This window comes from Photinus pyralis, unplaced genomic scaffold, assembly GCF_008802855.1.
Source record: "Photinus pyralis isolate 1611_PpyrPB1 unplaced genomic scaffold, Ppyr1.3 Ppyr1.4_LG5, whole genome shotgun sequence".
NCBI classification, from domain to species: domain Eukaryota; kingdom Metazoa; phylum Arthropoda; class Insecta; order Coleoptera; family Lampyridae; genus Photinus; species Photinus pyralis.
The window spans coordinates 41,842,809-41,854,889 of NW_022170596.1; the positions used below are offsets into that span (position 1 = coordinate 41,842,809).

Below are 12,081 nucleotides of genomic sequence, written 5' to 3' on the forward strand. Positions count from 1 at the left end.
CGTAGCGGCAGAATTATACACGTGTATCCCTTGCGCAATTGAAAAAGAGTGTAACGCAAAAGTTGATAATTAATTATCATCGTTACTTTGGCAAATTACTAATATCGTTTTACTCACCTCTTTAATAAGACAGCTGATACGAATTAATCGTTTTTCGTAATTTGGGCCGCCATTATACCTTAGTATACGTCGAGAAGGATAATGAGCGTCTTGACAAGAAGCTAATAAGGAGTGAATGTACCATTTAATGTTCTTTTTTTTCCTTCTCTTCCTGATAATATGGAAGCGTAATAATCAAAGCTCAGTAAAGCGTTAAGAAAGCTCGGACAAAAAGCGTTCTATAATTAAAGAGTTTTTGAGGCGTTACGGCTGAAATATCTACAAGTTCATTATCAATCATGGTGAACCGTGAATCAATTGTTTCTTTTATTTGTTTAACTTTTTTTTTCGCCTTATTCCAAGTGAAATAATCTCTTCGACGTGATAGACCAATGAACTAAATCGGCACAGATGAAAGAGTTTACCACCTTCGGAAAATCACGAGCTCGGTACCTACCTACTTATACTTGTCTAAAAAACTATTAATTAGCATTTGGCAATTTGTAAAATCGTATAAAAAAATCAAAATGGCCATATTCCACCCACCAGACGAATTTTAATTGTCGCCGCAAATTATGGGTGCCGAACAAAATGACGGAAACCGCCTTCGATTGAATTAAACAATCAATTTTCGTTGCCAAAAAACTTTCTTCAAACATTTTGCTAACTGAAGAAATTTTAAAGCTTTAATGGTATAGTCCACCTCCAGAACTATAGCGATAACAGAAAAAGCGTTTTTGAAAACCTTCATGAGCTTCAAAAAAGCCTCCAGTATGTTCTCAATTTTCTTTCATATATACGTGTGTAAAGCGATTGCGGGCATACAAGAGGGAATTTTTTTTAAATATTGATTTATGAAAAAAATTTATTCTTCATGATATTTTTTGATTGCTTTGAAAGTACCAATAACGTTTCGATAATCTAAAATTTATTTATAGAAATCTGGAAAAATAATGAAACTAATTTTTTTAATTGAAAGTTATCCTTCTACATTATAATCAAGATCGCGTATTGCTATCAAACCACAAACAATCGAAACGTTATTGCTACATTCAAAGCAAGCAAAAAATATTATGAAGAATAAATTTTTTTCATAAATCAATATTTAAAAAAAAATTCCCTCTTGTATACCCCATCGCTTTACACACTGTATGTCTGTCTGTCTGACCACATATCGACTTTGGATTTTTTCTATATCGTAAAAGTTAGATGCCAAAAAGAACATTCACAACTATTGTGTAAAATTTGTAGGTTTTGATTAGAGTTTCAAGTATCTCTAGATACATCCCAGTGTACTGAAAAGAACACAACAATCTGTGGATATAAATGATTGAAAGGTCCTATTAAAATTTGAAAAGCCGTCTAAACGCTTTCTATACATTTTGTCAGCTTCTCGAAGTTTTCTGGTGATTTCTATACATTTTTCAGTGCATGGGAAAACACGAAGGGGACTCTGGAACTCTGTGACTGTTATTTTTGTCGAACTGTTTAGGAGTAGATCGATGTATGTTTGGTCGAGACGGATTGGTTAGAGATTTCCGTGTAGATGGCAACGTGATTTGTCAATGAGTACGTTCGAAAATTGTGTGCTTATGAAATAGTATATTACGTAACGAGTGTTGAAAGCGATACTTTTCACACGAGATGTGAAGTTTGCCATACGAGGCGAAGCCGAGTGTGGCAATTACACGAGTGTGAAAAGTGGCTTTCAAACGAGTCATGTACACTATTTTTCCTACGACTCCATACAACAAAAAATCTACTTACATAATGAAACAAAAGATTTTTTCTCCAACCACCTGAATAAGACGCTATTTTGTGACAGTGTTCGGTACCTAAAATTGACGTTTTGGGGATTAATCGCTTTCACTATGGCAACTGTACAAAAAGTGGATACTTTTGGTCCTAGTACCAAAAAGAAATTGACCTTGAAAGTTGGCCAATTAAAAAATTACAATCACGGAGATATGTCACATTGACATCGTTTTACATTGCAGGTTGTAAGATATTTCTATACATACAAATCAAATATTTTTGCATATTCAATGCAAATAATGATGTTACCTATACGTATGTACATGTATTGAAAATGATTTACGCTCGCTATTTTTATTTAAACCAAGTGTAACGTAATTTACATATTCCGTGAACGTAATTTTAATACGTATACAACCCGCCGTCGCGCGTAACGCCATCTACTTCAGACCCATTGCACTATTATCTGTCATTTTGAATTCAAAATTTGAAAAAGTTAATTGCAATTAATTTTAATTAAAAAACTGTATGGCAAGTTTTTTATTTCAATACAAAATATAACAATATTAATTGTGTATAGAAATGACTGAAACTGATAGCGACATGGATTGCACTCCGCCAGAGATTTTAGAAACGGCAGAACATGCTACCTCAAGATTTGCTCCCTACAAAGTCGCGAGAGGTGAGAAGTAAAAGGTAAAAACGAATAGGTTATAAGTTAACCTAAAAAGTAGAGTGGCATGACACGTGAGGACAAGAAAGCAGAAGTTCTTATACTAGTAGTGAAACTGTGACTGAATCTAAATTCGAATATAATTTGAAGTAAAGGGGGTTGGAGAAAAAATTTTATGTTTTATTCGTACAAAAAATGCGTTTTCGGGACTCGGAAGGTTGCTGGACTCCGCTAACGCGTCGTCCAGCAACTATCTTCCTCGTCCCGAAAACTGACATTTTTTGTACTAATGAAACAAATAACTATTATTTGAACCAACCAACTACTAAAACTATCTAAAAATACGAAATAGATTCAATTTCTCTTTAACGAACTATTGTTATAATTACTTTAGCAAAGAGGTACTTGTTGTTTGGAGCTTCTGCAAGAAATTTACTAATATTATTAGACGTACGCTACTTTTCATATCTCAGCCGCAATTTAGTTGGTAGGTAGTAATTCGAGTGTAGTGGATTTTGCCTCTTCCCTGATGTTGGATGGAGTACACTCTACATCCATGGAAGAATCACTTTCCGCCATTAAAATTAAGTAAGGAATTAAACGCGTAGCACAAGGGAATAAACTCAAGAATAAACTAATCGCAATTTTAGAGTTTGACGTACGCCTACTACGTTGATGTTACAAGAAGATTAGACTACTACGAAAGCAAAACGTAACATGCGATTCGCTTTCTAATATATGGTAGATCTTATGAGAAAGCAAATCACACGGGTGCGTTTTGTTTTCCGTTACATTTTGCCATAAGTATAAGTGAACGAAATTGTCAATTTTCAAGTAAACATACGACATATGTCATTTTCAATGAAAGTCGTAGGAAAAACTGGTTTTCCTATACGATTACATTGTAGTATTTCAGTTTGCAAAACTACTCAATCGACAATCTGTAATATTAGAGATATGGGAAAAATGTTTAAATCATCTGCGAATAATAAATGATTATCTACATGTTAGGCTATGCGGCGATTAATCATTGAGAATAGAAGTGGTCCAAAGTTAGACCCTTGCGGAACACCTGATGTCGCAATAATTGGATCAGATTTGTATAATTATTATTATGCCACATACTGAATAGGATGAGACAAATATGTGGCAAAAAAAGAAACTAGCGAGTTGCAGCTCATGCATTTTAATTTATTAACAATAATACAGTAAATAATGGATTATTGGTATCTTTCTTGGAGGAAGTTTTATCAATTCTCATGTATCGTTCTTGTGTATCGATTTAATTTATCACCTAAATTAAAGTATTTATAAATTTTAACAGTTGATGTTAGCAGTTAGAGGATTATGAAAGAGTTAAGGCCGATTCTCACTTTCGTGCAAAGAACCGGCACGGCACATACTCGGCACGGGCAAAGTTTTTTGAGTTCAATTCACACTGCGACACGCTTGTCGCAGGTAAGCAGTTTCTACGTGAGTTTCAACTGTAAAAATGTTCGAAACTTTGACGTTAATTAAAATTGGTCTAATATTAGATGATGAAGAACAAGAAAGTACATATTGCAGAAAAAGAAAAATACTTTTTTGTGTACATAAAATGCATAAGAAGTATCTTTTATGACCGAAATCATTTTCCTGGACACCCTTCAATCAGCATCTCATCTTGTTCCGCTGAAAAAGTGTTCCTTTGCTGACCCTTCAACCTTTCTTGTACTATGAAAAATGAACTAAAGTCGGTGACCTGCACAGATTGTATTCACACTTGTCGGAACGTGCACGGTACATCCCGGCAAATATTGTTTCGGAAGAACGCTGCGTGCAAAGGCCGTAGCTTGCCGAGTCGTTGCTCGCATAGTGTGAATTACACCCCAAAAAATTCATACGATTCAATAATATAGATATTTTGCCGAGTCGGTGCCTTGCCTGTGCCGAGTACGTGCCTTGCACGAAAGTGAGAATCGACCTTTATTTCTTCGTTTTTATTGAAAACAAGAATCAAGAGAGATGGGATATGCGTTGCCTATGCTACCAAACGCTACCATAGCGATTGCGAGTCAGATTTCCCTAAACAAATTACCTATAGGTGAACATTTTTAATCCAATGTGTCTTCTGAAATTAGTTTTCCGCATGTCCGACGTGAATCTTGATAAAGATTACACGATCAATCCCCATTTTTCGAGGCATGCGTGTTTGTATAAAGATTTTTATAAGAAATTCCTGTTTGGGGAATACATTTATAATCGCCCAATACTTTAATAGTTAGGTATTTGTGCAACCAGTTCGGAAAAGCACTATTTTTCGTAACGAGCGTATTTCTGCGGAAACGAGCAAAAGAAAGCGCGTTACGAATAGTACTGTTTCCCAACGTGTTTCACACAATATTTTTTCTAATTTTGACATGTAAAGTGATACTTTTCATCGCCAGTTGCGAAATATTTTACTTTTCACAACTGGTGGCATCTTACAACGTCAACGAGCTTTAAAAAGTGTCACTTTAAATGTCAAAATTAGAAAAAATTATTTTGGTTTTACAATATACCTATACAGTATTGAGTATACATACCTACTGTTGATATGTGAATGTAAATTTTATTTCTATTTTTAAAAAGAAAAAATTATTTTGAATGCATGTTTTTTTTTCAAAAAATATTTTGTGTCGGATAAGTATATACCTATAGTTTATATATATTTGCACCCATAGACCTTTTGAAAAAATTTATTCTAGCTACTTGTAGCAATTGCAAAGACTATATTTGCATTGTTAGTTATTTTGATTAGAGAATTCTTCACTTTTTTTTAAATATTGAAATTGCTTGATCAAAAAGCGTAAATCAACAGACCCCAATCTTTAAAATAGGCAACCCACTTTACGCATCTGCAACAGTGTTCTGGCGCAAGAGAAATGTTTGGGATAATGCAAATGACTTACCCTCAGAAATTAAATGTCCGTCTTCGACGCGACGATTTCCTTCCGCACTTTTTTCACCGGTGTCACTAAGATCAACGAGACTTCTAATTGAAAAGATCGATTTCGCCACCCTCATTTTGCACGCATCAGGTGGAATGCTTTCCCGCGAACGCATTGTCAAGTCCATTTCATTGCGTGAATCCATTTAACTTCGCTACTTAACGTAAAAATGTAAATTGTTTATTGTAATTAAGTCGTACAGGTATGTGCATCGATAACGTTCCAGTCAGTGCACTTTCCTCGTTAAAACGCCGCGTAGGTATAGCTATAGGTAGGTAATTGTAATTATCGGGTTACCGCCGCAATTACACTATCACTATTTAGAACAGTAAAACGATAACCGCATCCGCCCGTTCACTCCCTATTTATTAAAAAAAAAAGTGTATTCTTTAATTGAGGTGCGATGTCTTTTCGAAGCATGCGAGTACAGGTGAGGTACGCGTCGGCGTTGAGCGAAACCCGTACTGTCACCTGGTGACGGCTCGATGGGCCGTCTTCTTACCTGGGGCATCCCACGGGCGGAGTTCCGAAACGTCTTCCCTTTTCAGAACTGCCCTCCTGCTTTGATTTATATTTCATGAATTGTCGACTCCTACTAAATATCAATTTTGAACTTTATTAATGAAGCCCAAAATTTTGGTTTGCTATAAACTTCTGCCGTATATTTTCAATTCACTGTAGGTACGTATTTTACAAAATGTTTTACCCAAAATCGTCCTAAACCTTCATTTTCATGCCTACTTTCTGTCAGGAAATTTGAGTTTCCTGCCACTTGTCACTTTACCGGCCGCATTTTTGACATTTCTAATGTCTATAATGACTCCTGTCATCACTGACAGATTGACATTAACCAAAAGTGTTATTATACAAATTGAAATGTTATATTAAAATACGAGTTCGGGTAAGATTTAATACAAAACTCGTCAGTAAAATGACATTACTTGACTCGGAAATTAAAGTACTCGGCCCCAAAGGGCCTCGCACTTTAATATTTCCTCGCCAGTAATGTGTCATTTTCCTGATTTTTATGTAACTATTATTCGCCTGTTATAAGTAAAACTATGCCAGGTATAGGTACCTATTAAGTCTACAATAGTAAAAGACGTTTATATAAAATGAATTTTCGCACATATGTACGGGCGGACAGACGAACAACTACATCCCTTAGAAAGCTAGGTAAATGACAGAAAGGATTATTAACACTATCTACCTATGTAAGTTCGTGAAATTGTCTAGTAATGTCATTGTATTTCTTGAAATTAGTCGTTTTTGATAAAAATGCGAAATCATCACGAAAATCTCATGATAATTTTGCACTATTATAGTGATCAAGGCCTTCAGTAGAAGTCTAATTGACATCTGCCGGCGTGTAATGTAAGACGAGCTGTATATGTTATGCCCAGCTGTCATTTTGACATATTGTCAGTTCCAACTCAAAAAATAAAGTAAATGTTGTTCAAACCTACCCTTCTAGTGACCTGAAGATGACATGGATATGCCGAAACATCTAGCTTTAGTACATCAATTTCCTTTTTATATGTAATTTCAAATATTAAAGCATCTGTGGGGAAAGTTTAGTTATTATATCGATTTCCAAAAAATACAGAATACGGAGGTCATTATTTTACGCAGAATCAATTATTTTGTGAAGCAACAGACGCTTGCCTGCATGTGAAACTTGGATTTGCGGTAGAAGTTTCCTAAATTTTCCTCTTCCGATATCGTTTCTCGCATATGCTTTCCCGAACCCGTTTTGCTGTGCACTTCTTAATCCGCTTAACAAGAAAATAAATGCGGCACAATTCGGCTTTATAGTCTGGCATTTACTGTACAGAGCAAAAAGTCACTAGTGCACGTGCATAATTTTCTTTAATGAATTATATGATTATTTTTAGTTACCACTGCTTTTAAATAAATGACAACTTTAAAAATTGGCAACTTTGGCAGAATTGGCGATATGAATATGAAAGGAGGGTAAATATAGGTGAAAAATGTGGAGCAATATGTGCAATAGGTATAAAAAAATTAACAATCCGGGGAAGTAACTCTTAAATTAGAATAATTTAAATCTGACTTTAATCTAATGCAAAATTTGTTATGCTCAAAAGTAGCCAATTCAAATAGATTTAAAAGCAACTCCACTCCTTTCCCATTTGTGAAAAGTAACATTCCGAAGTCTCTTACATTAAGTAAATGAAATACAGATTCATGCATAAAGAATTGAAGTCGCTAATCAAACTAAGCGAGATTAAACGTCGAAGGAACTGGGCAATATTAAACAAATGAAAATAAGTATAACATTTAAAGTGAAACAATTAAATAACAAACAAATTCAAGGGTTACCTACATGCACTTTCAAATTTAATTTTCGATTTGAATGGCCCTTATGGATATTTCATGTCTTAACGAGAATACAAACATGAAATAATTTTTAATATCTGATAGAATGACACCAATACCAATTCTGTAATTGGGGTAGTTCCGGAACCTTTGTAACTCAGACAGACAGACAGACAGGCATTAAGAGCGAAAAAGTGCACTTTTATTTTAAAAAAATTGAAACTATATAAGTATCTTCGAAACTGATGTACTTATAGGAGAGTAGTTGCGAGCTCGGACGGACGGATGAAGAAAGTGATCATAATATATCGCTTTCCATAGGTACATGAATTGGAAAATGCGCTAAAAATTGCGCATTTCTGAATAAATCAGTTGATATTGATACTGAAAAAAATAGGTACCTACTTATTTTTGAAAAGGTTTACCAATACTGTATCGGTTGTAACCAACCCTCCAACATGTTTTTTTCTGAAACTACTTTAGAAACAACTATACTTTCGTCTCTAAAAAGATTGAAGAAAATGTGATTTTCCTCTCTAGTCATCAGGAAAGTAAAAAACAATTGCCGCATTAATCTTAATAATGACATTTAGAATTGAAACATACCCGTATCTAGATTGCTATGTTTCAAACTTCATTATTGCATACTACAGTAGTTTCAGAAAAAATTATGTGCAAAACTTGAGTCCATCTTTCTTCTCTAGTTGTATACAAATAACTAGATATTTATCTTTATTTCGCGCGACATCGCGTCGTTTCGCCGAGCTGAGTTTAGCGCAAGTGGAAATCGACCTAAAGAATGAACCATGCGTTAACCCCAGTCACGGCCATCAACATATGAAAGAAATGATCTTTAAAAGACAATTGTCAAGAATGGTTCTTTCTTTGTATGCGATAATGAAGATTATCAAACGAAATTCATTTTCTTCACAGCATTTTATTTTTGAAAAAAGTACCTACCTAGTGGTGGGTTTACTATCATTATGGAGTTTACTATAATTAGGTATAGATACACTGAGAAAAATTGGGAGTACAAAATTAGCAAAACAGATCTGCCAATGGATAAATTGGAAAATTGGGTACTGTCAGCCTAAGGATATCGTGCGGCGAGTAGGTACAGAGTGAGCTGCAGGGGCGGACTGACCCGGGGGGGCGGGTGGCGGTTGCCACCTGGCCTGTAGATCATAATGGCAGGCCCGTTGGAAATTTATAAGTATGTGCTGTATTTAGTTTCTTGCACTATTAATAAATTATTAACACGTTTCTCTAATTGGGGTTGATGTTAGGTTGTTAAAAAATTCTGTTTTGATTGAAGTGTTTTACAATGATGAATCAAACGGTTCCCGATTTTTTTACAGTCTCAATATACCTAAGTAGGTAGGTACCTATAGCCTGATAGGTATATAGTAGGTATGTAGTCCCTACCTATATATACATCAACTGACTTATTCAGAGCGGATTCACGAAAAATTATATCCTGTGAAAACTAAAGTTTCGAAATCGAAAATATTGGTTATACCTACCTACATAGGTACCTAATGAGATACCTACCTACGCGAGGCATGTTCAAACTGACCTACAAAGACCTAAGTACAAAGATGTGAAAATCGCAAGGCGGATAAATCGGGATGGGGACTATACCTATACGGTGGATCCTCTAAGTCTAATATTCCCAATTTCTTTCGTTGTATAAGATTCTCTTTTCACTATTTACACAGATTTAAATCTGTGGTGAGAGCTCACTGGACGTTTTCTTCTTACCTATTGCTTGATGAAGCTTGTTCAAAGTTTCATTATATACCTATACAGGGTGTTTTTTTGGGAGCTTTAGTTAAACGTTTCTGGGAAAGTAAAATAGGTAGGTTTTTGAAAATTTGTACTTAGAAGTTACGCTGAAGGCCGAATCGATGTAAAATATTTTCAAAATGGCCGCACTTCCGGAAACACCGGAAGTAGATAGTAACTTCGTTATTTTAAATAGCATCCCCAATTTTTTTATTGGGTTTTTGGATTCTACGTGAAATTTCAGTTCTTTGGATACCCATATGTCGATATCTGTCATTTATGGTTTTTAAGTTATTTTGACTTTAAGAAAAAAAATGGCGGATGCAGATGGTACTTTGATAATTGATTACTTGAAAACGGTTGTAGTCATGACAACCTATTTTTATCAGTGCATTTAGAATTAATACAGCTTTCTTTTAGTGTACTTAAAAAAAAGTTAAGCTGCGTAAGACCGCCCCTATGGAGATCCAAATTTATGAAACTTCAAAGATTAAAAACTCAGTTTTTTTAAATGGAATCACCATTTTCTTAATATTGCATGAGATAAAGAATCGAAATGGGTATATTTTGACAATACATGTTCCTATAGCTATCTTTAACAGTTTCTGACTTATTCCCATTTTATTGAATCGACACTATTTTTTTCGAATTTTCTTTTTAGTAGCCGGCCATGATTTTATAACAATTGAATTTTAAACAATTCTAGTGACACTAATCCGTCACCTACTGTTATATAGGTTAACATAAGTTTTTCAAAAATCGAAAAATGACGCAGTGGTTTCACCTATTTTTGAATTTAATTGTTATTTATGGTGAAATGCGGACAGAATCGCGGCACGTGCTTGCCGTACATTCATTCGAACACTGGAACGAAATTGTATGAATTTTGGAAATTTGGTACCCCCAAATGCACTACAAACCGTTGAAGCGCAAGTGATACAAAGCTCTACAAGAGAATATTTAAGAGAATGAATTGAATTGCAAATGCAAGATTAACAAAATAAATTCAATGTATAATATAAAAAACTTCGTTGAAACATTTTTTGTATGGAATTGTTGCTAGAACAGATATCGCATTACCTCTCTGAATTTTTAGACTTATACGTTGTTTAACAAATTCAGTTGAACGACTCAGTCTAGATTTCTCAAAATTTCCGTCCTATATCCTTAATAAATGACTTATTTATTAATGAATTATTTAGACTAGAATCAATGATATTAAAAATCCTTTTCTTGATTTGTTTAAAATTCGATTGTTATAAAATCATGGCCAACTACTAAAATGAAAATGCAAAAAAATGGCATCAATTCAATGAAATGGGAATAAATCAGAAAATGTTAAAGATAGCTATAGGAACATGTAATATCAAAATATTCCAATTTCGATTCTCTATCTCATGCAATAGGAAGAACATGGTCATTCCATTTAAAAAAACTGAGTTTTTGGACTTTGAAGTTTCTTAAATTTGGATCTCCATAGGTGCGATTATACGCAACTTAATTTTTTTTAAGTACACTAAAAGAAAGCCCCATTCATTCTCTATGCAATGATAAAAATGGGTTGCCATGACTATAACCATTTTCAAGTAATCAATTATCAAGGTACCATCTGCATCCGCCATTTTTTTTCATAAAGTCAAAATAACTTAAAAACCATAAATGGCAGATATGGACATGTGGGTATCAAAAGAACTGAAATTTTACGTAGAATCCAAAAATGGAATAAAAAATAGGGGTTGCCATTTAATATAACGAAGTTACTATCTACTTCCGGTGTTTCCGGAAGGGTGGCCATTTTGAAAATATTTTACATCGATTCGGTCTTCAGAGTAACTCCTAAGTATAAATTTTCAAAAACCTACCTATTTTACTTTCCCAGAAACGTTTAACTAAAGCTCCCAAAAAAACACCCTGTATATACAGCTCTCTGATGCGTTGATGCACTCTGGGTTCTGTAAACTCTGTGAGCAAGGATCCTTCATGGTCACAAATCCGTTAAGTGAATAACAGGCGATCAAAAATGAGTTGCTGTCGAGTCGCCTTTGGAATTAGCTCAAATGAAGTACGATTTCCCGTGTATAAACAAAAATTCCAAAGGTGACTCGACAGCAACTCATTTTTGATCACATAGGTACCTAGTTACCTACATTATGTTTCCTTTCCAAGACTAACCTGACCAAAGATGCGGGTTTCAATTGAACAAGCCTCGTACCTATACTTGTACCTATATAGATAGGTACGGGGTACCTATCTACCTACCTATATCTATTTCCTTTCGAGTGAATCTATATACTTAGGTGCCTATTCTACATCATATAGGCTGAAATTATCAATATAAAACGACTAATAAGTAAGTCTAAGTAATAAACGAATGTCTTTCGAAGCAAAGTAAGTAGGTGGACATCGTACCTACATATGATAAATTTGTCGCCTTGATTATTGATGTATAGGTACCCCTAT

At 34.5% G+C, this 12,081-nt stretch overlaps 2 protein-coding genes across 5 annotated transcripts in view; one reads left to right on the forward strand and one right to left on the reverse strand.

Annotated features, from left to right (window-relative positions):
• Nucleotides 1-5,943, reverse strand: part of LOC116170208 (homeobox protein aristaless-like) — a 76,749-nt gene extending 70,806 nt beyond the window's left edge. The window contains exon 1 of the mRNA XM_031486438.1: nucleotides 5,458-5,943. Coding sequence (XP_031342298.1) covers nucleotides 5,458-5,641 — 184 coding nt within the window. The 5' untranslated portion in view covers nucleotides 5,642-5,943. The remainder of the gene's footprint in view (nucleotides 1-5,457) is intronic.
• LOC116170205 (zinc finger protein chinmo-like) overlaps nucleotides 1-12,081 on the forward strand; it is a 301,795-nt gene that overhangs the window by 166,911 nt on the left and 122,803 nt on the right. The gene's annotated exons all lie outside the window — the stretch shown is intronic.